Genomic DNA, 22,134 nt, shown 5'->3' on the forward strand with positions numbered 1-22,134 from the left:
TGCTTATTGTCGCCTTAAAACTCTTGGTTTTATTCACCATTTCTACTGTCGATTTAGAATTATAACTCAGAAGGAGAATCAATGTGCACATTTAGCAAATCAGCTGGCCAATTTTCAATCATTTTTAAAAATATGGATGGAAGAAAGTTTAAGTAAACTTATCCAAGTAGTAGTTTTCCCATCTGCGCACTTTGTTTACTGCTATCTTCCACTTGTTTGGGCTCATCTTCTCAATTCCTTTCCCAAGCAGATCACTGAAGAGGATGCATTGGTATGAATAGGTCTTCTCCAAAGTCGTCAGGGAGAACTCCTTTCTGTTATTGATAATAAACCATTTCAAAGAGGACCAGGCGGCATCCATAGGGTGGAGGTGGTTGTAGGGGAAAGGCACTGAGAGAAGTTCATGGCCTGTGGCCTTGGCGACCTCAGGACAGCACTTGATGCTTGAGAAAAAAGGGAGATGTGTAAACTGCGGTTCGCTTATCTCCACCTCCTGAGTGGACTCATCAATTTTCACTCTCGGCTGTCTTTTTTCTTTGACCACAATGGCACACTTCCCATAGGTTATCGACAGGAAGTCACAGAGTTCCTGAAAGACATCTTCTGGCTTGTCTAGGGGTAAGTCATCCCTTAGAAACACTCTGTATCTCCATGGTACCCACCCTTGACTGTTGCCGGCATGTACGACTGTCCATACAGGCCAATTTAAGTCATCTTCATGAGGAACCTTTTCCCCTGTTATTAGACTTTCTGAAAGATCAGTTTCTCCTAAAAAGATGGTGTTGTAGCCTGTAAGTTGCAACGCTCTTAGGGTTTTCAAATATTGCAGGCATTGTTTCCTTGTACTAGCATCGAGAGAAGTCCGGTGGATTATGTGCTTTAAAAGCGGGTTTACAATGCGAAACATCTTGTACCTTCAGGTGAAATTGAAGTGCACACAAAGTTCTGATGGTGTCCAGGACAATGATGATCTCACAATGGATTTCATTGCATGTGTTATTCAATAGCATCCTAAAAAAAAACACAGCCTGAATGATGCATTCACATTTTAGCTGGGTAAACCATGGAGAAAAACAATTGTCATGCAATTGTAAAAAAAATAACGAATTGTTTTTATTAACAGTGAACACAATGTTTATCGCATAACTAAAGAGCTGCTTCTTTCGTTTTCAAAATTAACCACTGCTGGTTTGACCAGCCACTGCTGTTTCCTTCAATATCGGCCATTGTCTCTTGTCAAAAAAAGATGGTCAAGGGGAAAAGGCACTAAGAAGAATTTACAGAAAACATCATCAATCACCCTCCCACCCCACCACTAAATGAGGAATTTTGTGCAAAAATAAAAACAACATCCACATTGGGGCAGTTTCACTCAACACTTCTGGTTTTTTTACAGTAGCGAAAAAAGGGAGGATAATGAGGGAAATAAACTGGAATACAGTGGTACCTCTGGTTACGTACTTAATTCTTTCCGGAGGTCTGTTCTTAACCTGAAACTGTTCTTAACCTGAAGCACCACTTTAGCTAATGGGGCCTCCCACTGCTGCCGCGCCGCCAGAGCATGATTTCTGTTCTCATCCCGAAGGAAAGTTCTTAACCCGAGGTAATATTTCTGGGTTGGTGGAGTCTGTAACCTGAAGCGTATGTAACCCGAGGTACCACTGTAACGACCTAAAAACAAATATGTCACACGGATCCTTGGAAACAACAGCAATGAAATGAACAGCAGCGAAAGCATTACAAATTGCATAGATCAGTGCTACTCAAACTTGTGGTCCATGAACCTGTGCCAGTTCACATGAGCCATCAGTTGCTGGTCTGTGGCGACTCCACCACCGCCCAGTGTGGGATGCTACAGGGGCTGAATGTGATACCAGTCTCTGGCTCACTGGGAAAAACAATTGTTGGTCCACTATGTCAGATAGTTTGAGAATCTTTCATCTCTGTTTGGATCTTCAGAAACTGAAGGCCCTGATTTGATTTACTTAGCTCTGCCCCATTTGTCTGGCTAGCTGGCTGGCTCATTCCTAGCCAAGTTATGTGAGACTTATTACTGAAGTGACTGTATACCTTCCCACAGTAGAAAATGTTTATCAAAATATGGAGCATTCCATAAGCCTGGAAATTAAAAAATGCAGCCTGCTATAGGCAACCAAGCCTAAGTGTGAGTTGTGCATTTGCTGTTCACTGATCCCTATTGGAAAAGTACCGGGATCAGAGTAATATGAACAATTAAAGTTAAAACAAGTAATGTGAGAAATCAACCCCTTTAATCATTTTTCCCCCCAGCTGAGACATGGATAGATTATTCCAACATTATGGGATTATTTTATGAATGTGATGTGATTGTAAGATTCAGGTGGCACAGGTGCTGAAATTTGCTTCCCATGGCCTCACTGAGACTGGTCTATGTGGAAACACTAATTGGATCACAAAACAGACCTTTGCACATATTAAAAATGTGCATGGGTTGTATGTGTTTAGGCTTTCTCTGTACAGATGCCATCTGCTGCCAGTTGCCTGTACAAAGACTATATTTGTCCACAGAGCCAATCTGGGCAAAGGTTAGGGGTGAGGCAGAGGGCACAGCCCTGCTCCCCTCTCCATAGTCAGCCTACTCACACATCCCACACACCCCGAATGTGTGTAAATGGCTATTGTCACAGATGATGGCTCCTGTGACATTTAGCAATCTTGTTAATGTATTGACGTAGTGATACTGGAACTGATCTTAATAAGGCCAGTGAAGATTCTTGGGTGGCAGAAAGGATTTGCAATGTTTTGTTTGTTTATTTTTTGCAAAGGACATGGACTAATAGAGTATTGAAGAGGTGGAAACTGGGAGATACTAGGGTTATGAGTTTTTGGGTGCCAGATCACTATAATCTCTGGACCCAAAAAGTGTTACAATTTAATTAAGGCTTGGGGTGCTAAATTGTGTGCCTCATACTTCTAATCCCTGGAAGACTTAAAAGATAATTAAGACAGACTAGTTTTCCCTGAAGTGATAGCCTGAGCGATGGGCCATTAAGACAATAAAGGATCAAAGAACATGGTGTGAGATGATAACTGGGAGGAGCCTCTCTCACGCATTGGATAAAGCCAGAGCATAGGGTAGAGAGTTAGGAGTTAGGGGTAATGTGACCTAGAAGTAACGTGAGAAGTAGGAGACTCAGAGCAACATTTGAGACTAATGTTCTGTTTGACTCCAAGGCTGCGGCTACAGGACACACACGACCCTTTTTGGCTATTGATGCTGTGTAGCCGTTCATTGTAGGCTCAGAGTGTATATATGTGTAAATAAACCATGTATCCTAAATATACCACAGCATGAGTCGGCAAACTAAGGCCAGTGGGCTGGATCAGGCCCAATTGCCTTCTGGATCCGGCCCATGGACGTTCCGGGAATTGCCACGTGGATCGCCAGCGCGAGCGTTCTTTCCCTCTCCTTCCCTCTCCCTCACACAGCGGTGGCGGCTCCTCCCTCCCTCCTTCCTGGCTTCTCCCTGCCCTGCCTAGAGGAGGAAGGGGGCTGGGCTTTGTTGGTGCCAGCAGCAGCAGTGCTCGAGCGGCCGCCATTTTAAGCAGCCCCTCTCTGGAGCCTTTTCGCGCGCCGCTCATCGTCCCTCCACCGCCGCCACCAGCCCCTGTCCTCACAAGACACAGGTAAGCAGCCACCAGGGCTTGTGGTGCTCTTGCATCATCCCCCCCCCCAAAAATAGTCCGCCCCCCAAGGTCTGAGGGACCGACCCCCTGCTGAAAAAGTTTGCTGACCCCTGTACCACAGTCTCTGATGTGCCAAAAGGAAACATGAACCCTTGGATAAGCCCCTGGAACCTGTGCTGCTCAGAGATTGGGGTGACATAAAAACACTATGTTCCAAAGGAGGAGGAATTGATTTAGTAATTTGTCTTCTAGGCATTTGATTGCTCCAGAGATCTCTGTTTTAGATAAGGAACTTAGTTCCCACACCTACTTAAATACAATGCTTTTGAGTAAGTATAAATCATCACAGCGTTTTAAGGCAGATTAGTGTGTACATGTCTACTCAATAGTAAGTCCCACTGAGTTCTGGTCCTACCTGGAGATGCTAGGAAATTAACTAGGGACCTTCTGTATGCGAAGCAGATTCTCTGCCGCTGAGTTATCCCCACCATCGTCCTCCAAATACTCTAGTTGTGCAGAGTGTAAAAGTGAGATGTTGGGAGTGGTGGCAAGACATACGTATTTCAGGGATTAGGTGAACTGGATGTACACCTGGCCTTCTTCTAAACAACTAGGTGGATGATGTGCTCTTAGATCCCACGCGACTCCCACAAATAAGTATAACCCACAACTACATACCATAGCGTTTAGGTCAAAGTAGATATTTTACGTGTAGCCTGCCTTTGACTACTAGAAAAAGGCTGTGCTTTTGAATGAAATAATATGAAGGAGATGGTGGTCATATCGAAATTAATATAAAGGCTTTCCCCAGAAGTACTAAGGGAAATCATTGTCATTCAATTGACATAGCAAGCACTTCATGATATTTTCCACTGCTTTGATCGTGAGAAGGTGAAGGTGTTATTGCCCTTTCTTCCCTTGAAAAGCATATAGAGCTGAAAGACGAAGTTGGAAGTGTGAGGCTCTTTCCCACTTCCTTTTCAGCTCCATGTGTTTTTTCAAGGCCCAGATTAATTCTACAAGCTCTTACTTTTACCTGATCCCTCAGAAAAACAAAGGGCATGCATGCACACGTTCGCTCTTTTTGTATCTTGTGGGGAGAGGGGTTTCATCCAGAGGAAGGGTGACAGAAGTGAGCAGAGTGGCAGAGCTCACGGCGCTTGCTCAAAAATCCAAATGTGTCTGAAAAGTTTGGTCACCCCTGATCAAGTACCACTTTACTCACTTCCTGACTTCATATCACAGATGTTAGTTCCTTCCTCTGTCTTGCCCCCAGCAGTCAATAATAGGAACTGGGAACAGGAGACTAGTCTGTGTTCCGGGTAGTGTTTAGGGCTTGTCCACATTTCTACTTGTGCTGTGCTTCTGAGCGGCTTTCCGTTTACCCTGCCACTTTCCCCAGGAAAACCCGCTCTTTACTGCTGAACTAGAGCAAACATCAATCTGAGGAAAGCCCAACTGCTGTCTGGTCCAATTCAGCAGTAAAGAGCGGGTTTTCCCAGTGGAATTCACCAGGACAAGAGGAAGTGTGGACAGGCCTTGGTTCTGCTCTCAAATTGACATGGGCCTGAGTTTAATCTGATTCTAGGCATTGCTGCGTTCTGTGAGACAGCAGACCTCATGCTAAGGCAAGCTTTTATTATTTTTTATTTTTTACACATTATCCACATTATACATTAAAAAAATAAATAATCCACGGATCTTAATGCCAAGGGCAAAAAATGAAGGGTGCCCACAGGCCACAGCTAGAAGAACAAATGCCTTCACAATGGCATGATGAATAGCATGAGGAAGGATATGGTTATCTTCTTCTGTGAGAGACATGCCAAAAAGGAATATAAAAGGAGCCGTACAAGTCTGAGCTTGATTTCCCGTGCCTCATCTGAAGGTTCAGGGCCTGAGCAGGAAAGCTGTTGTGTCACTCAGGACCAGACATGTCCACTGTGAGCAAGAAGCTCGTATAAGAAGAGGCTCAATTAGTCCCACGCTTCAGTGAGTAACAGAATCACCAGTGGTTAAGAAGAAGCTATCGTGCTGCATATGAGGTCCACTTTCATACGATCTTCACCACCGATTTTGCACTTGGAAGCTCAGTTGCTATTGTACAGCTGTCAGTCTTTTGGCACTGAGGGCTGGGCTCAGGTTTGACCTTTTGAGCAACCGCCGCTGGCAGTGTGGTTTTGCAGGAAGGTCTTTTCGCATTTCCCTGAAAGTTCTCGCGGTACAAATAGTCCATGTAATTTTCCCGCGGCCTGTGTACAATATTGCTGAGCATCATAGAAAACAGGAGGAAGCCAAAAAACCCAACAACAATCAGGATGAACAGAGAAGCAGCAATCTCCTCCTGTTCTTGAACATATGGGTTTGTGTAGTTACAGCACCCTCTTTTGTTCCTTTCTGTGATATAGGTATAAACCAACTTCTTCATCACATACCTTACTTCAGTTGGGTCAATATTCATATTATTATCCAACTCAGGCTGCAAAAGGAGAGGGGAAAAAAAAAAGAACATTCAGTCTCATGGCTGACATTAGAACTCTTCTCGATTGCATCAAACAAGCGCAGCAACTATTCACAGACCATTCTTTCTCAAAGACTTCCTTAATGAGCTGAACTGCAGATATAGCTTTATTTCTGTGGCAACTATAATGAAAATAACATGGATCCCATTCACTTGTCAAACTGCTGCCGCCAGCTGAAAACCATTAGATTACTTCAGTTTGCCTCTGTCCTTTTGTGTCCAGTATCTAACACAGTAATAGATTTATGATAATTATTTGTCTGTGCCCTATGACATCAGAAAGAAAATAAGCAGAAAATCAATCCGATGTGGTATCTTTGATTCATAAGCAGAAATTCCGCTATTTTCTACAATGCCAGTGTTCCATACTGAAATGTGGTTGAATGAGCTGCTTCCTTCTTTATCCCTTAGCACCCACTTAACCTTCTCTTGCTATTTTTTAATAAATAATTTTTCCTAACAACCCAAGGTATATTTATTTCTCATCACCACCTGCTTTTCAGATACAAGGAATATCCTAATCCTCTACTCATCCTTTTATCTAACACCATCAAAATTAATTATGTCATATCCCCATTTGTGCTAAGTGTGGATCCATATGCACTGATAACTCAGAACCAACATGCAGGTTTTCAAACTACAGAAACCTATCATTTTATATTTTTATTTATTTATACACACACACACACACACACTTTACACAGTTTTAGCATGGAAACAATGTACAGTTCCCATAAAAGATATTACTATTATTATTAAATTGGACTTACAGTAATATCAGCCATGAGTTCCCTTTGGATGACAGCAAGAGCCGTCAAACACAAGACAAACTGCAGCTCCAGCTAGGCTTCTTCCACTGAACCATATTAACCTATTCCATATATACAGTGCCTTCACCTCTGGTCTGTAGCAGCTGCTTTATATCATCTGTTCTCCTCAATCCCTTTTGGAGCTGGCTTTTGACTGTGGACAGCTAGGCATTTCCTTCCATGCACCTTTTTTAATTCTTTTTTGTGTGGAGTCCTAAGGTGAGCTATCATTGGCCATGTGAAGCTACAGGAACATCCTGGATGATTCAGGCCTGCTATTCCTGGCAACTCACCTTCCTCCTCCTCCTTTTGCATTATTATGCTTTAATGGCACTGTTTACTCTACCACAAGGCTTGTGACTGGTCCACCTGGAATCCCAGCACCCATTAATATTCAAATGGTCCCTGTGAGCCATGTGTCGAAGGAGTGAGATTTCCATTTTAGGGATATTTCACAGCAACAGTCATAGAATTGCAACAGCAGCAGCGGTGGCTGGTGCATGAACATCGGGAGTGGCAGGCAAGGAGGCCGACAGAAGGAGGAGTCAGAGCCAGTCTCAGGTGGAACTAATTCTAGTTTTGCATCCATCCCTGTTCCTGCTAAGGAAGAGGAAGCCGCTGCCCTGGACTGGCTGTAAGTATGAGGAGAGGCAAGTGGAGGCAGGCAGAGTCTGGTTGGGCAGTACCTCATTTGCCTTAAAGGACCAGCTACCATGGAATGGGAGACGCGGGTGGCGCTGTGGGTTAAAGCCTCAGTGCCTAGGGCTTGCCGATCGAAAGGTCGGCAGTTTGAATCCCCGCGGCGGGGTGCGCTCCCGCTGTTCGGTCCCAGCGCCTGCCAACCTAGCAGTTCGAAAGCACTCCCGGGTGCAAGTAGATAAATAGGGACCGCTTACTAGCGGGAAGGTAAACGGCGTTTCCGTGTGCGGCTCTGGCTCGCCAGAGCAGCGATGTCACGCTGGCCACGTGACCTGGAAGTGTCTTCGGACAGCGCTGGCCCTTGGCCTCTTTGAGTGAGATGGGCGCACAACTCTAGAGTCTGTCAAGACTGGCCCGTACGGGCAGGGGTACCTTTACCTTTTTACCATGGAATGGCAGATATTTTACTTATTTATTTCTTTAAATTTATATACCGCTTGATTATAAAAAAATTCTCAAAGTGGTTTACAGAGAGAACAAGATAACATGACTTGTTTAAAAATTTAGAAACAACCCTTTAAAACATTCAAAAACAATAATAACAGCAGTGATGAACTAAAAACAAATTAAAAGGCACAGCAACATTATACGTGGATAGCTCAGTTGGTTGGAGCGTGGTGCTGAGAATGCCAAGGTTGCAGGTTCGATCCCCATAAAGGGCAGCTGCACAGTCCTCCTGCACTGCAGGGGGTTGGACTAGATGATCCTCTGAGTCCCTTCCAACTCTCTGTCTGGGTAGGCTGGGCATACCCAATATGGGCAGTACTGTATACATTTCCCCTGTAGCTGTAATAAGCTGTAGCAAGAATAAACCCCTCATCCTGTCAAGAGAATATAAAACTAGAAGCTGCCTCACTCCAGACCTTCTCCTGCCATAAATCTTCTACTCATCCATTGCATTGCACTAGCGGTATTTAAGACTTGCCACAATGGTGTACACTTGTCGGGGAAGGTGGAAGAGAGATATAGACCTGGAGAAGAGAGATTTGGGGGGCAGGACAGAGTGAGTTCATCAGAGATTGCCAAGTTGGTGGTTAGAAAGGAGGGTAGAATGGGGCTGGGGGTTAGGACTGTGGAAGGAGAAGAGGGGTTTGGGGTTAGAACGGGGAAGGGGTGGGGATGGGGCCAGGATGATGTAAGGAAGTGAGAGAGAGAGAACAGAGTGAATACGTGCAGAAGGCATTTCTCACACAATCCATTGATTTGTGTACATTGTTATGTACAAAGATACTGCACAAATATGTCAGCCAAAAAGCCAGGTCCAGGCATTTAGTTGCAGAATAAATAAAAGAACATTGAAAAGCATAGCATCTCAAATGAGATACTATTTTAGTAAAAAATAGTATCCACGTCTTACTATTTTAGTAACACTTACCTAGACTTAGATGAACTATTTAAGGATGGAGATAATTGTCTTATCTTTTGTCAGGAATCAATTATGTATTGATTCAATGCTTTCTTTTGCTGAAAAGTAGAATACAGTTTGTAAAAATCAGGAATGCTCTCAAGGTGCAACAAACAGCCACAGGATTTTAATTCTTGTTCTGTTGAACGATCCCAATCCCATTCAGCATAATTAAAACGGAGGAGCCACAATTCCTTCTCCAAGCTGCCTTATCATGTGGAGATCTTGAATATTACACCAGCGTAACAAGAGTGGTGCCAATCCCACATGCTTCTCACAATATTCCTGAGCATTTTAGACAGATTGCTGGGCTACACAGACTCTGTGCTAACTAAAGCTAGATTCTCTGGCGAGACATCAAAACTGAATTCACCATCATTACAATAACCAGGAAGTCTGTTGTGCTGGTGGAAAGAGAGGGTATGGAACTGAATTTTCTGCATAGAGCTTGTAAGAGCATGTTTTAGTTGCAAATAATTGCTTACAGCCAGACAGGCATAATTACATTTCAATTACCTAGAGCTGAGCAAGAAGTGTTGTTTCCCCACCACTACCCTCCAACTTACCTTCTTCTGCCCTGACTTTGAAGCATTATCTTGAAGCCATGTCAATATAAGCAAAAGAGCACGGAGAAATGCTTCCTTCCCTCACTCTGAGTTCTTCTATATAGGAAGGAACAGCAGCACCACCTGCTGTGGGACGTGTGAACACTTGGTGCCCCTGAGGTGGAAACTCGGTCCTTTGGATTCCAACTCAAAATCACCGAAATGTTTCACAGCTTGTGACCGTGGGAGGCAAGGGGATGAATTTGGGTGGGAGGCATTTTAGCCCTTCTCTAGGAACACAGGAACTGCCTCAGAGCAAGCCAGACCATTGGGTCCATCTAGCTCAGTAGATTGGTGGACAATGGCTCTCCAGTTTTTCTGACACAGTCTTTCCCAGCCCTACCTGCAGATGCTGGGGGTTGAATCTGGAACCTTCTGCAAGCAAGACATGTACTCTGCCGCTGAGCTACAGGGTCCTCTTCTACAATTCACTCTTTGGGGTTTTTTTTTTAGCCTGCTCAGTAAAATTATAGCAGGTGATGGTGAGGCGATACAATCTGTTATAAAAACTGGAGAGCTATTTGTGGTGTTTTTTGTTTTTTAAAAATGTACACTGCTTTTAAACATTATAAAATTCTTCTCAAAGTGGTTCACACTATATAGAACAACCAGCAAAAGACCAACATAAATCCAGCATAATAATGTTGAGCAAGTCATGTTGATTACTAGTGGACCAGCACCTATTCTGGGCTTGTCAGCTCCTTTTAAGTTGTGTTCACCTTTAAAGCATACAATGCATTGTTGGTTAATCTTCACAGAGATTCCATTGCCAGGAGCCTCTAACAAACTACAATGCCCAGAATTCTTTGAAAGGAGAAAATGTGTTTTGAATGTGCACAGCCTTGCATTCCCTTTAGAAGACTCCACCCTGGTATTGTTTACTGCTTGTTTACAGCAGCTCATTGGGCTGCACACTCAAACGGCTTAGCAGCTCTCCACATATGCAGTGCATAATAATAATAATTATAATGATAATATAATAATTTATTTATACCCCATCCATTTGGCTGGGTTTCCCCAGCCACTCTGAGTGGCTCACAATCGTATTAAAAACACGACAAAAGATCAAACCTTAAAAACTTCCCTAAACAGGCATGCAAGGGGGTGGGAGAAAGTCAAGAGTGAGGCTCCAGCATGCAAAACTGCAGGGGAGGAAAAGAAAGTTTGGGGGAATAGAAGGAAAGAGAGGATACACCAGCCATGTGTGAGGCAAGGAAGAGAAAGAAAGAAGGTATCTATGTGGGTTTTTGTTTGTAAGTTGCTTTGGGTTGCCTTGGGCAAGATAAAGCAACTTACACATTTAATAAATTATTTTTTTTAAAAAAAGAATTGAATGAAGAGAAGGAGGTGGAAAGAATGAATGGGCTGAGGGAAAGAAATGGTGAATCCCACTGTGCTGGGCCTGCTGGGCTTCCTGACCCCTCTGCTTCTCTACCTCTGCCTCCCCCCAATCTCTCTCTCTCACACACAGTAGCCCATTAGAGTGAATGGGGCACTGCCACACCAATCTGAGACTACCCTTAGCCATCTCTCACCTGCTGATCTTCTTACTTATAACCAGTCAAGGGGCTCCTCTGCCTGTCAACGTCCTCCTCCGTAGCCTCAGCATTGTCCTTGTAGAACTCAGCAGGGGGAAGCAGGGCGATAAAACTAGAACCAGTTGGCTCTGCCTGTTATTGGCTTTGGTTCCGCCTCCTGTCAATTTCCCTGCCTCCTGACCTACCAGTCCTAATGGGCATCAGCCACCACTGTGCTCATGCACGTCCAACTTTCTTATCACTTAAGGAGCTTGGTGTGGGGGGTGGAAAGGCCAGAGAGAATTTTCATGGAAATTAGAAAGTGGGGAATTTTTTATAAGTTGATATTAGCGGTCAATTGGGAATAGAGAGGAAGGACACTGGGGAAGGAAGCTGTTGTAGAGTTGCCATATTTTGAAGAGCAAAAAGCAGGGCACATTTGCCGGCTTCTATTTTTAACTATGGATCACTATGATGACTCTCATTTTAGATACCCATGAAAAAGAGGACATGTCCTTGAAAAAGTGAATATAAAAGAAACAGGGGGAAGGAATAAAAGCAATTGGCAGTTTGGAGCTGGGAATAGGGTAGATGTTTCTTATCCAGCATTTTCTTATCCTGGGGTTCCAAAAAAATGGATATTTTTTTATTCCCTGCCCCATATGCCTGCCAATGTTTATTTTACTCACCTCCTGTTTCCTTTCACACTTAATAAACATTAATGTGCGATTAATACAAAATTTGAACATGCAATCCTAAATGCCCTTGCTAGGGAGTAAGCTACACTGAAGGTGGTGGTACTTACTTCTGAGTAAATGCAGATTGCACTGTTAAAAGTAAAATACCATCTGTTGCTGTAGTGAAAAATTAATTCTTGGTACATCACACATACAGAGCCCTGTTTTGACTTGAATTTGTAATCCCTGGGGCTTTTCTTATCATAGCATCAGCTCAAATTGAGAAGCAAACAATACCAGAAAATAAATACTTTTCCTTTGAAACCAACAACTCTTAAGAATAAAGGAAACGAGTGACGTAACATTTACACAGAACCAATAGAAACTCCAATTATATGTGCTCCAGTGATTTCCAGCATGTTATGCTGAAGTGATCAACAACTCATGTGTTGGTGGAAATATATTAGTGATGGTGGTTAATTGTGACTATGTCTCTGTGAACAAAATCTGTATTTCACAAAACTGGAGGTATTGCCTCCTAGATTTGGAGAAATAGTTGTGTATTATGAATTTTCACCAAAATTATCAGAGGATGGGAGAAAAGTACCACTGAATATCAATCTTAAACATACCGTATTAAACAATATGTTTAATATTGTTGTGAGGGGTGTATTTTTCGTATCTGAACACTTACTGTTTTACCTTATAGTAACTAAGTGCAAGCCACACTAAATAGCCACCCAGAATAACTATCTGATCAGGTCTCTGTTTTAATTAGATAAAAGTTAATTACTAAATCCCATCAGGCTTATTCCCAACCTTTACTGCATGACTCAAGATACTGGGTGAGCTCATACATGAATGCTTATAACTTATGGTATGGTGTGTTTTTTTAAAAAATAACAAATAGAAAATAACAAATAGAAAAAAGCAACAGCAATCTATAATAATTAGCAATATAAAGAGCAAAAAGGCAATCAAAAATGATTATCTTTGCAATGTATGATATTGTAAACTTCTGTTGTAACAAAAAAGTTTTTTTAAAATTGCCTAAGGGTACATGGACAGAGAGTTCAATAAATAATTATTTAATTTATTTATTTACCGTATTTATTTATTTATTTTTATATATGCTGCCCATCTGACAGCACTGCCACAGAAGAAAATCTCAGGGTTTCTACAGGTAACAGACAGACTTGGAATTAAGCTGTATAGCAGGCTTCCTCAAGGTCAGCCCTCCAAACTTTTTTGGCCTACAACTCCCACGATCCCTAGTTAGCAGGACCAGTGGTCAGGGATGCTGGGAATTGTAGTCTCAAAACATCTGGAGGGCTGAGTTTAAGGAAGCCTGCTGTATAGGACTTTAAAAAATAACACCAGCATTTTATAGTGAGCTTGGGAGTGAACAGGTAAAGCATTGCAGATGGTATCAAATCAGTGTAGTGCCCACTTCAGGTATTCATATGCTGCTGTTCCGGGCATGGCCCTTATGGAAAACCTAGCTGCCATCCAACAACATTCTTGCAACTGCATTTTGTACCAATTATGGTTTCCAAAGTGTCTTTAAAGCCTACTGTGTGTGAAGAGCATTGCAGTAATTCAGACTGGAAGTAATTGCTGCACAACTAACTGGCAGGAGGAGGGAGATATCTCCAGGTATGGTGACAGTTGGCCAAGCTGGTAAAACGTGCTCCTGGCCACTTAATAGCAAGGGGCAATACTGAGTCCAAGAGCACCCTCAAGCCACTTGATTCTTCAAGCAGAAGTGAAACTCAGCATAGGACCTGATTGTACACTGTCTCCAAGGTCTACAGAGCCTAACCAAAAGCAGGTTTGGTTCGTCTGGATTAAGTGTCAGGTAATTTCCCCATAGCAACTGGTTCCAGACACCTGTTCAGACTTTTCAGCACCTCACCAGGCTCAGTTTGTGTAAATGAGATATAGAGCTGCATGCTGTTGGCACACTCATAGCATTTCAGTCCCAAAAGTGCATGTACTGTTTTTCTTATTGCTTCAAGCACAAAATGTTCTACAATAGAAGTTCATGCATTCCCCTACTGGAAGTCCTCAAGGTACATGCATATATCCACCTGAGCAGTTTTTCATACCAAGAAGAGCATTTTGTTTGAACACACTTGGATTAAAAAGAAGCATAAAATCACAGTGCTGCATCTTGTGTGAGAACCTGCAATGCGCTTAGTGCATCTCAAGTCTTTTCTGTGAGGGAAACATCACATGTAACTCAATTTGTTTCAGTGAGAAAACAGTTTTACCTCCTCTCACTTGTTATGTTTTGTCACAAATTTCAACAGAGAGCCAATACCTGTCAGGAATTTAACTTTGATATACCAGAAACATGAGAAAGTGAGTAAGTGCATATAAATGCATATGTAACTGTCCCTTATAATTTCATCAAATTTAAGATCACTGAGAGCTGGGAAAGAAAAAGATAATAAATAAAAGTCATTTCTTTCTCTTCTACCCTCATGAGTATCTTTAAAAGCTGAAGCAAGTGCAAAGTCCACTTAAAACAAGGCATATAAAGTACTGCAGTATATAGATTTGATTAATGTACTTACATGTCATGCCTATCTATCAGATGTGAAGCATTGTCATCCCTGAAGTAAATTTAATGCAAGTCTTAGGATGGCTCTGAGTAGAGAATATAAGAAGAGAGGAGTGACCTCTTTTTCCTTATGACAAGCAAATGTTCAAGGAAGTGGCCGACGTGAGGGAAGTCAAAATCCCAAGCAGACTTACTCATAATAAGGTCCAGTGAATATCTGTGAGGTGGAATCATTGTCAAGATTTTAAATAATTTCCCCCCAAATTGTCATAAGATTGTTGCTGGTTTTTAGGGCTGCAAAACCAGAAGCCGTAATAAAACTGAATTATTTGGTCTTGCTTTACAGGTATCAGGCAAATAGGTTCATCGGTGGCATAATATCCAATTTCATTTCCTCCATATGGGAAATGTTTCGGCCCAATGCAGAACTGTAGCTGTAGATTATTGCTTAACATGGGAATTCATCACAAGGAAAATATTAGATGATTGAGCCATAGCTTTCTGCGGTAGATGTTTCTATCTCCCTCATGTAAACAAGTGCTTTCATGATTCTTACTTTTACCTCAGGGCAAAAGAGTCACCGAAAAGGAAGAAAGGGGCATTGTTATACTACTTTAAGATTAAGTAACTCCATGATGCTGCTTCCTGTTACTAGCTTTTCCTGCTTCTCGCACTGGGCATGGATTTAATTTCCACATCCCTCAAGTGTCATATCAGTGCACATTACACCACTTTGTTTATACACCCATTTCATTACTAACTCACAGCACAGTTTACAACATTTATTAAAACTAGACCTATTTCCCACAGAACATGAACAGATTTCTGCTCCCTAAGCTACAAAGCTTTCTATGTTTCCAAAGGACCAAACTGCAAGTTATATTAAAAGAGCTTTTAACTGACGTGCTTAGAAAAAGCAGCTGTGTGTATGCATATGTGTGTGTGTCAGTTGTGATCAGTGATCCTGGAGTGCATGAGGGATGTGGGTGATGCTGTGGTCTAAACCTCTGAGCTTCTTGGGCTTGCTGATCTATGATCAGCGATTTGAATCCCTGTGACGGAGTGAGCTCCCATTGCTCTGTAACAGCTCCTGGCAACCTAGCAGTTCAAAAGCACCCCAGTGCAAGTAGATGAATAGGTACCACTGCAGCGGGAAGGTAAACAGCATTTCCGTGCGCTCTGGTTTCTGTCACGGTGTCCCGTTGCACCAGAAGCAGGTTTGTGGACAAATGTCGGCTCCCTTGGTGTGAAAGCAAGATGAGTGCCGCAACCCCAGTCGCCTTCGACTGGACTTAACCAGCAGTCCTTTACCTTTTTACCTTTTACCTGTTCCCTACTCCCTTTGCACCTTTCCCCCACAAAAAACATCCCCTGGGAGCTGTGCTCTCTGAAGGTGCTATTTGCAGCCCAGCCCTCTCCATGAAAGGTTGCTGTTTCTCCATGTTAAACCATTGCTACATACATTTTCTGCCTCAGTGTAGTTCCATGAAGAGTCAGGAACTGCTGGCTTATTAAGGTCTCCATAACACACTAGGATAAGGTATGAATCCATCTCTATATCTTATCTACTTATTTCATAATACTTCACTTCTACGCAGTTCTCAGAACTGTTTGCATGTTCATCTAGCTTCATGTTGATCTACATTTGTGTAGTTGGTTGGTAGGAGAGGCCTTGTTGGTGATGCACCCATGGGGGCTGCCTGGTTGTTGTTGATCGGACAGGCCATCTCAGAGGTGGTTCCCCATTTGTGGAATGCTCTTCCTGGTGAGGTATGTCTTTCTCCATTCCTCTTTGTCCAGTCATTTGGTAGCTGAAATATACTGTTTGTGGCAACCCTGAAATCATTGACTGAGAGAATGAAATTGTTTTTAACTGTTTTAATGATTTTTAAAAATGATATTTCTGTTAATATGCTTGCCACCCTGGATTGCTTTGGGATGAAAAACAGGATATAAAGCAAACAAATAACAATAATAAATAGCTTCTATACATTTCTACAGTGGCATGGACAGGCTTAGTTTGACTGAAAGTGCTATTCAGGTGAGATGCATCATATCATCCATTTCACAGCAATAAATTCTGCAAAATCTGCACAAGTTGCTACAGAATTTCAAACATTTGGCATAGAGACTGAGGTAACACATGATAGATAGACATTGGATCTGTTGGGAGAAACTGAGAAAATTCCAGAGTGGAAAATTTTCCCTCTCCATTCCCTGAAAGCCTTACATTAGATCTGTAGGTCTTGTGACTCGTCAACAGATCAATGAAGTCTGCAAGGCAAGTATTGTGGCCATTCTGGTGCCTGACTCTCCCCATCCTAAATTTTGTAAGGACTACACTGGCCAATTTAACAGGTCGCTCATGAGCTTGTATGCATGGCTGATAGGCTGTTTGCCCAGTGGGTCACAGATTGTGCGGAATCACTTGCATATGCTTTATTTTCACAATAATCTGATGCTCTAAATTAATTATGACATTTCTATGATTTGGACTGTGCTATCAGAAAGCATCAGCTGTGCCTCATGGAAAAGTTGACAACGACTGAATTTTGTGGACTAATTTCTAGACAGCTCTCATTTCTACCTCTGGATATTTTTTAAACCAGAAAATGACCTACTGATACAAAGAGATGGTTCTTTTTACCTTTTTTATATGGGTGCATCTTCCTTCCTGGTATAGATAGAGATGGAGCTAAATGTAAGTCCTCTGGGATGGAATTCCACAGGTAAAATAAACTTGTATGATTATCTGAAGATACATTAATTTGTTTTCTATATGAAGCTGAATGCATTAACACCTGCAGTTTCCCCCAATAAATTTCCTCAACTTTACAGTTAGTCTATACTATGCTTATTTAAATATTCCTCTTGGCTATTTTCAGAAACAGCAGATAATGGATTGTTTCAGGGACCTGAACTTCTCAAAATTACCACCAGCCAAGCAGTCACACCATCAGCCAAGACTTTCCAGGTAAAATGACTCATTAGTACACTGTGCTTCTACTTCTTCTGTGGCTTATGGTAAGAAAATTGTAACTCAAAATATCCTGCTGGCCTTTTTTATGTTGTTAACCATATTGCCTTTAGATGTCAGTTCAGTTTATTCCCATAGAACAGGATGATGTCTGCAGAATGAACACAGATATGAATCTTTTGCTTATTGGCTTTTTGTGTAAGACTTTAATGAGTTAATAGAAACTATAGATATCCTTTTAAATACCCTGTTGTTAATTTTCCAAATGAGATGGCCTAGTTTAATGATGCACAGGAATCTTTCATCTTATGTTGGAGTTCGGTTCCAAGGGTTATGAGTAGTACAAGGCTCTTGCCTATATCTTGTAACTGCCTTGATGACTTTGTAAACCACTGCTGTATATGAAGATGGACTGCAGCTCATTGGTACAGCTTTGCATGTATAAGATCACATGTATCTTCAAGAGTCATAAGGAGCACAGGTAATCAAAGGATGCAATACTAGACTAGGCGGATTCTTAGAAGTTAATTTGTGCTTCCCAGTGGCACCACTAGGATTGGGCTTTGGGGCCTAGGCTGAAAGTCTCCCTCAATGAATCCAGAGTAGCAGTGGTAGGTAAGATGGCAAGCCACAGCATGTGTCAGGTTTGCAGGTGGTTGCTCGCGAGTAAACAGCCAGGACTCCGACCTGTCTTTTACAGGTTTTATTTAGTGCAAACTATGTACAGTGCAGAAGCCCAAAGTTCATGTCTGTCTCAGTCACTTGCAGATTCCGGGAGTGGCCCCTTCCAGTTTTTCCCCCAACACAAGAACTTAGACACCCCAAATCTCCGCCTCCCCTTCTTCTGTTTCATCCCTGCGCGCAAACTGGGCGACGGAAGAGGCGTGTCTGTTTCCTGACCAGCCTGGCTAAGCGAAGCGCTTGCGCTCACCGTAGCCTCTGTGAGCCTTTCCCTCACCTCGCCCCTCCTTTCCCCCTCTGCTTCACCGGAGGCATGGTTCTCTCCAGTGCCTGATGAAGAGCTACTTCTGAACGTCGGAGGCTCCTTGTATTCATGTGCCCCCCTCCCCCCTTTTGATGGCAGTCCCCTGACAGCATGCTAGAAAGCAAAGTGCGCATACCACCAGTTTAATATACATACCCCCAAGGCAATGAGAGTGGAAATGAGAGGAGCCAACCAGATGCCAGCTTTGGGCGGAGCATGCAGGAAGCAGGTCAAGCAACCTTAGATCAGCCCCTCCTTGCCCCAGTACTCTCTGTGGCCTCACAACCCCAAAGGTAATGTCTGATTGGCTAAGTTCAATGCCGCTCTCATTGTTTGGGGGAAATATTGTTAGTTAAAAGTTGTGGCAGATAGCCTCAGCCGCTATCAGCACATTGCTTTGTTTCCTAGTTTGTGGTAAGCAGCCTTGCTCCTTTACCTACATGTTCCTCCCATGGCAGTGGCCCTTGGGTCTGTGTGGGAGAAGAGTGTCAACAGCAGGTGGGCGAGCAAGAGAAAGAAGTGTGTCAATTGGATGAGTGCCCTGCCACTCAACAAGGCCCCCATCCCCAACCCTGCTTCAAAGGCGCCTCATCAGAAGTCCTCTCAAACCTGGCAGTGCTTCTGGTGCAAATACATTACTAGGCTCCTCAGGATCTCATCTCTAGCCATCTTTTAAGCACTGCTAAATAGCTGCTTTCCATTTGGAGACAGGGCAGGATATGAATTTACCCTGTGATCCATGGCGAAGACTGGAGGTTTTGTTTTCTGATTAATTAGCTGCCACAATCAACCTGGGATTGGCATTGGGCGCACACCTCTTGTATTGCACTAATTTGGAAGGTGGGGTCTGGTACTCTTCACCTCTGTATTGTCAGGATATGATGCAAAAGGTTAAGGTGTAGTCTGCTTCCCTCCTTGGAAATGCCTTGGCCTCCCTCAGGAAGCTGATTGTAAAGTTACTGGAAGAAAAGCAACATATATTTCCCCTCAGCATATGGGATTGGATTTTCACAGGCGGTAGATCTGCTGAGTCAGTAAGCACTGTCTTGCTGAGCAACTTTTATAATTGCAATCATGCTTTAAGCACCTCTTGTAATTTTTTATTTATATGATCACTGGTCCCTGAGTAATGTTTAGGTTCTTGTGTACGTAATAATGAGGCCCATCAAGCAACAGTAATTGATAAGAATTAGCTCTGTCATACTTACTGTCAGAACACATGTCTTATTTATCTGGCACTGGACAATGCCCCCCCCCTTTAAATACCTAACCCAAGGGCATTCTTGTGAATCTGTGGTTGAAGTGAAGGAAAGCTAGTTAACTCAATGGAATCACACCCCCATGTTTGAAAATGCCACCTGACTTAAAATGGAACACAAACAACATTGCAGGCTAGGACTTTTCTGTTCAAATAGAAATGCAGTCCAGATAATGGTTCTTAGTTTATGTAAAAAATCCTCCAGCTTTTCATAATTGTAGAGTTAGAAGGGACCCTGAGGGTCATCTAGTCCTACCCCCTGCAAAGCAGGAATCCTGCCCACAGTTATCCCTGGGTGGGCTTGAACCACCAACTTTCTGGATAAAGTCAGGTGCCCTAACCCATTGCACCACCTGAGGGACCGGTAAGAAAGTTGAGTGAAGCTATTTGCAGAGCACCAATCAAAATAGATGGCACTTGTGTTGATATTATGAATAGCAGCAGAGCTGTGTTACTGACAAGAAAGAATGATCAAAATCGTGAATCTGAATTATATTTCAATATCCAAAGACCATTTGGATAATAAGGAGGATGACTAAATATATATTTTAATTTTTTTCGTGAACTAGAGGTTTGCAAGAAGCCCTTCAAGGGAGACAAAAACCAACAAGGCATAGAAGCACACACTTTTAAAATGAAAGGGCTGTGTATGGCAATGGTGGCATTGGTCCAGTGGTTCCCAACCTTTTCTTGGCCATGCCTCACCTATGCATCTCTAAAATCCTGATGCCACCCCCACCCCCCATGGCATATAAGTCTTATTATTCAAAAAGTGAACTCCTGGTCATGAGGAGGAATCCTAAAAGGCCATTAACTGTTAATAACTCATTCTTGAATTGCCCCCCTTAAAAATCAAATTGCTTCCCTGAGGAGCGTGTGCCCCACATTGGGAACCACAACATTAGTCTATTTCTAGAGTGCCCAAGATTGTTATGTTGGTGATAATTATAGACAGTGGGGAAATAGTTCCTCAAACGAAATCCTATTAATGTGTACCTGTGTGTGCTTGCCTAATAGATTCTGTTTCAAATTACCTTAGCTGCCATTCTCTTTGCACAGGAATCAAAGGACAAAGGCAAATTTGACTGTAATGTGAGGGTCATAACAGGATAATAGAACAATGGCATGGAAACAGTAACTTCCAAGGAAAGGATTAGCAATTAAAATGGCAAGAATCCATTACATTGTTCTTGCTGTCTGACCTCATTTTCTGCTTCCTGGTTCCATTCCAGTATTCAAAAGGAAATACAGGTTAATAGATAGAAAGATGGGAATAGACACATTCACATCAATTTGGGTCATCTTATAAACAAAAATGGCTTCCAAGCAACTTGGTTGGAGTTTCCACCTTGATAGCCTGATTGAAGCTGGCATAAATTGTACACAATCCATGTATGGTGTAAGGTTATCAGACATCATTGTTTCCTGGGGACAATCCCCGGATTTACAAATCAGTCCCCATACAAAATCAATTGAAGTTGAAAAGTGTCCCTGGATCCATTGAAAAAAATCTGGTAACCTTAGTATGGTGGCCTGCAAAAGATTTAATAAACCTCCTATTTTTGTTGCTTGCTTGGGAGTTCAGATACTTGGCACGTCATAATACAAGTCTGGTGAGCTGCGCTCAGGTTGGCTTGACAAGTTGGCCTAACTGAAAATGAAACTTAACCATAATTGCTGTCCCATTATTATTTATTTCTGTCCCATTGCTGTCCCAATATTATTTATTTCTAAGTATGTAAGTTTGCCTCCTGACACTAAGTCCACACCAGCACACCTCTCCAACAATGTATTTTTCCCCAGGAACTGTTTGCATTTTGCAGGTAGCTTTAAAAGAGCACAATTTTGAAGGATTTATATTATTATTATTAAACTGCTTGAAATATATGTGGTGCCTGACATTCAGTATGATTCAGTTAAGCAAAACCTGAAATGGAGGAGGGTTTAAGTAATATCTCATTGTGAAGCAACTGCCATTGGTGTGAAATCTTCGAAGGGAAAATATTACAAAGGCCGACTCTAGTGTGGACTGGCATGAATCAGGCATAATTAAATTTAAATTTTACAGCAATGTAAACACCTGAAGATGGAGACTGGCTGTGGGCTCTGGATGCTTCCAGACTGTCTCTGTTTTGGGTCAGGATTCAGTCATATACTGGCAATTCAGGTTTCACAATTATAGTGAATTTGGAGGTCTTGCATAACAAATCAACCTCCCGAAAGGACCGGGCTTTTCACAGTGCGCAAAGTGATAGGATAATGCACTTGAAAGTGTGGGATAATACTAGATCTGAGGCAACATTTTCTAGCCTTCCCACAAACAAATCAGGATAAATGCTCAATAACAACAGGCCAGCTGGAAGTAGTGTACCCAGTGACCAGGAAAAAGGAAGTTCTGGAATGCATATGAATGTCTCTAAAGGGCACCATTCCATCTGTCCCTGTTAAG

The 22,134-nt window shown here is 42.5% G+C and overlaps 2 protein-coding genes and 1 long non-coding RNA gene across 3 annotated transcripts in view; 1 reads left to right on the top strand and 2 right to left on the bottom strand.

Annotated features, from left to right (window-relative positions):
- Positions 1-22,134, top strand: part of CLIC6 (chloride intracellular channel 6) — a 130,163-nt gene that overhangs the window by 3,441 nt on the left and 104,588 nt on the right. Inside the window, exon 2 of the mRNA XM_083438693.1 lies at positions 17,351-17,439. Within this exon, the coding sequence (XP_083294819.1) occupies positions 17,351-17,439 (89 nt within the window). The remainder of the gene's footprint in view (positions 1-17,350; positions 17,440-22,134) is intronic.
- LOC310676660 (protein FAM243B) lies at positions 4-969 on the bottom strand. The gene has a single exon (XM_083438744.1). It carries the CDS (start codon positions 905-907, stop codon positions 149-151), a length of 759 nt encoding a protein of 252 aa, XP_083294870.1. The 5' UTR covers positions 908-969; the 3' UTR covers positions 4-148.
- On the bottom strand, positions 5,302-7,630 carry LOC310676668. The gene is made up of 2 exons (XR_014510667.1): positions 6,958-7,630; positions 5,302-6,145 (listed from the first exon to the last, which is right to left on the bottom strand). It is a non-coding gene; the product is annotated as an uncharacterized lncRNA (long non-coding RNA).

The sequence above is a fragment of the Podarcis tiliguerta genome (assembly GCF_965153285.1).
Source record: "Podarcis tiliguerta genome assembly, chromosome: 4".
NCBI classification, from domain to species: Eukaryota; Metazoa; Chordata; class Lepidosauria; order Squamata; family Lacertidae; genus Podarcis; species Podarcis tiliguerta.

Excerpts from the sequence above, each read along its gene's own strand:
- LOC310676660 (XM_083438744.1), bottom strand. The coding sequence starts at position 907 with ATGTTTCGCATTGTAAACCCGCTTTTAAAGCACATAATCCACCGGACT.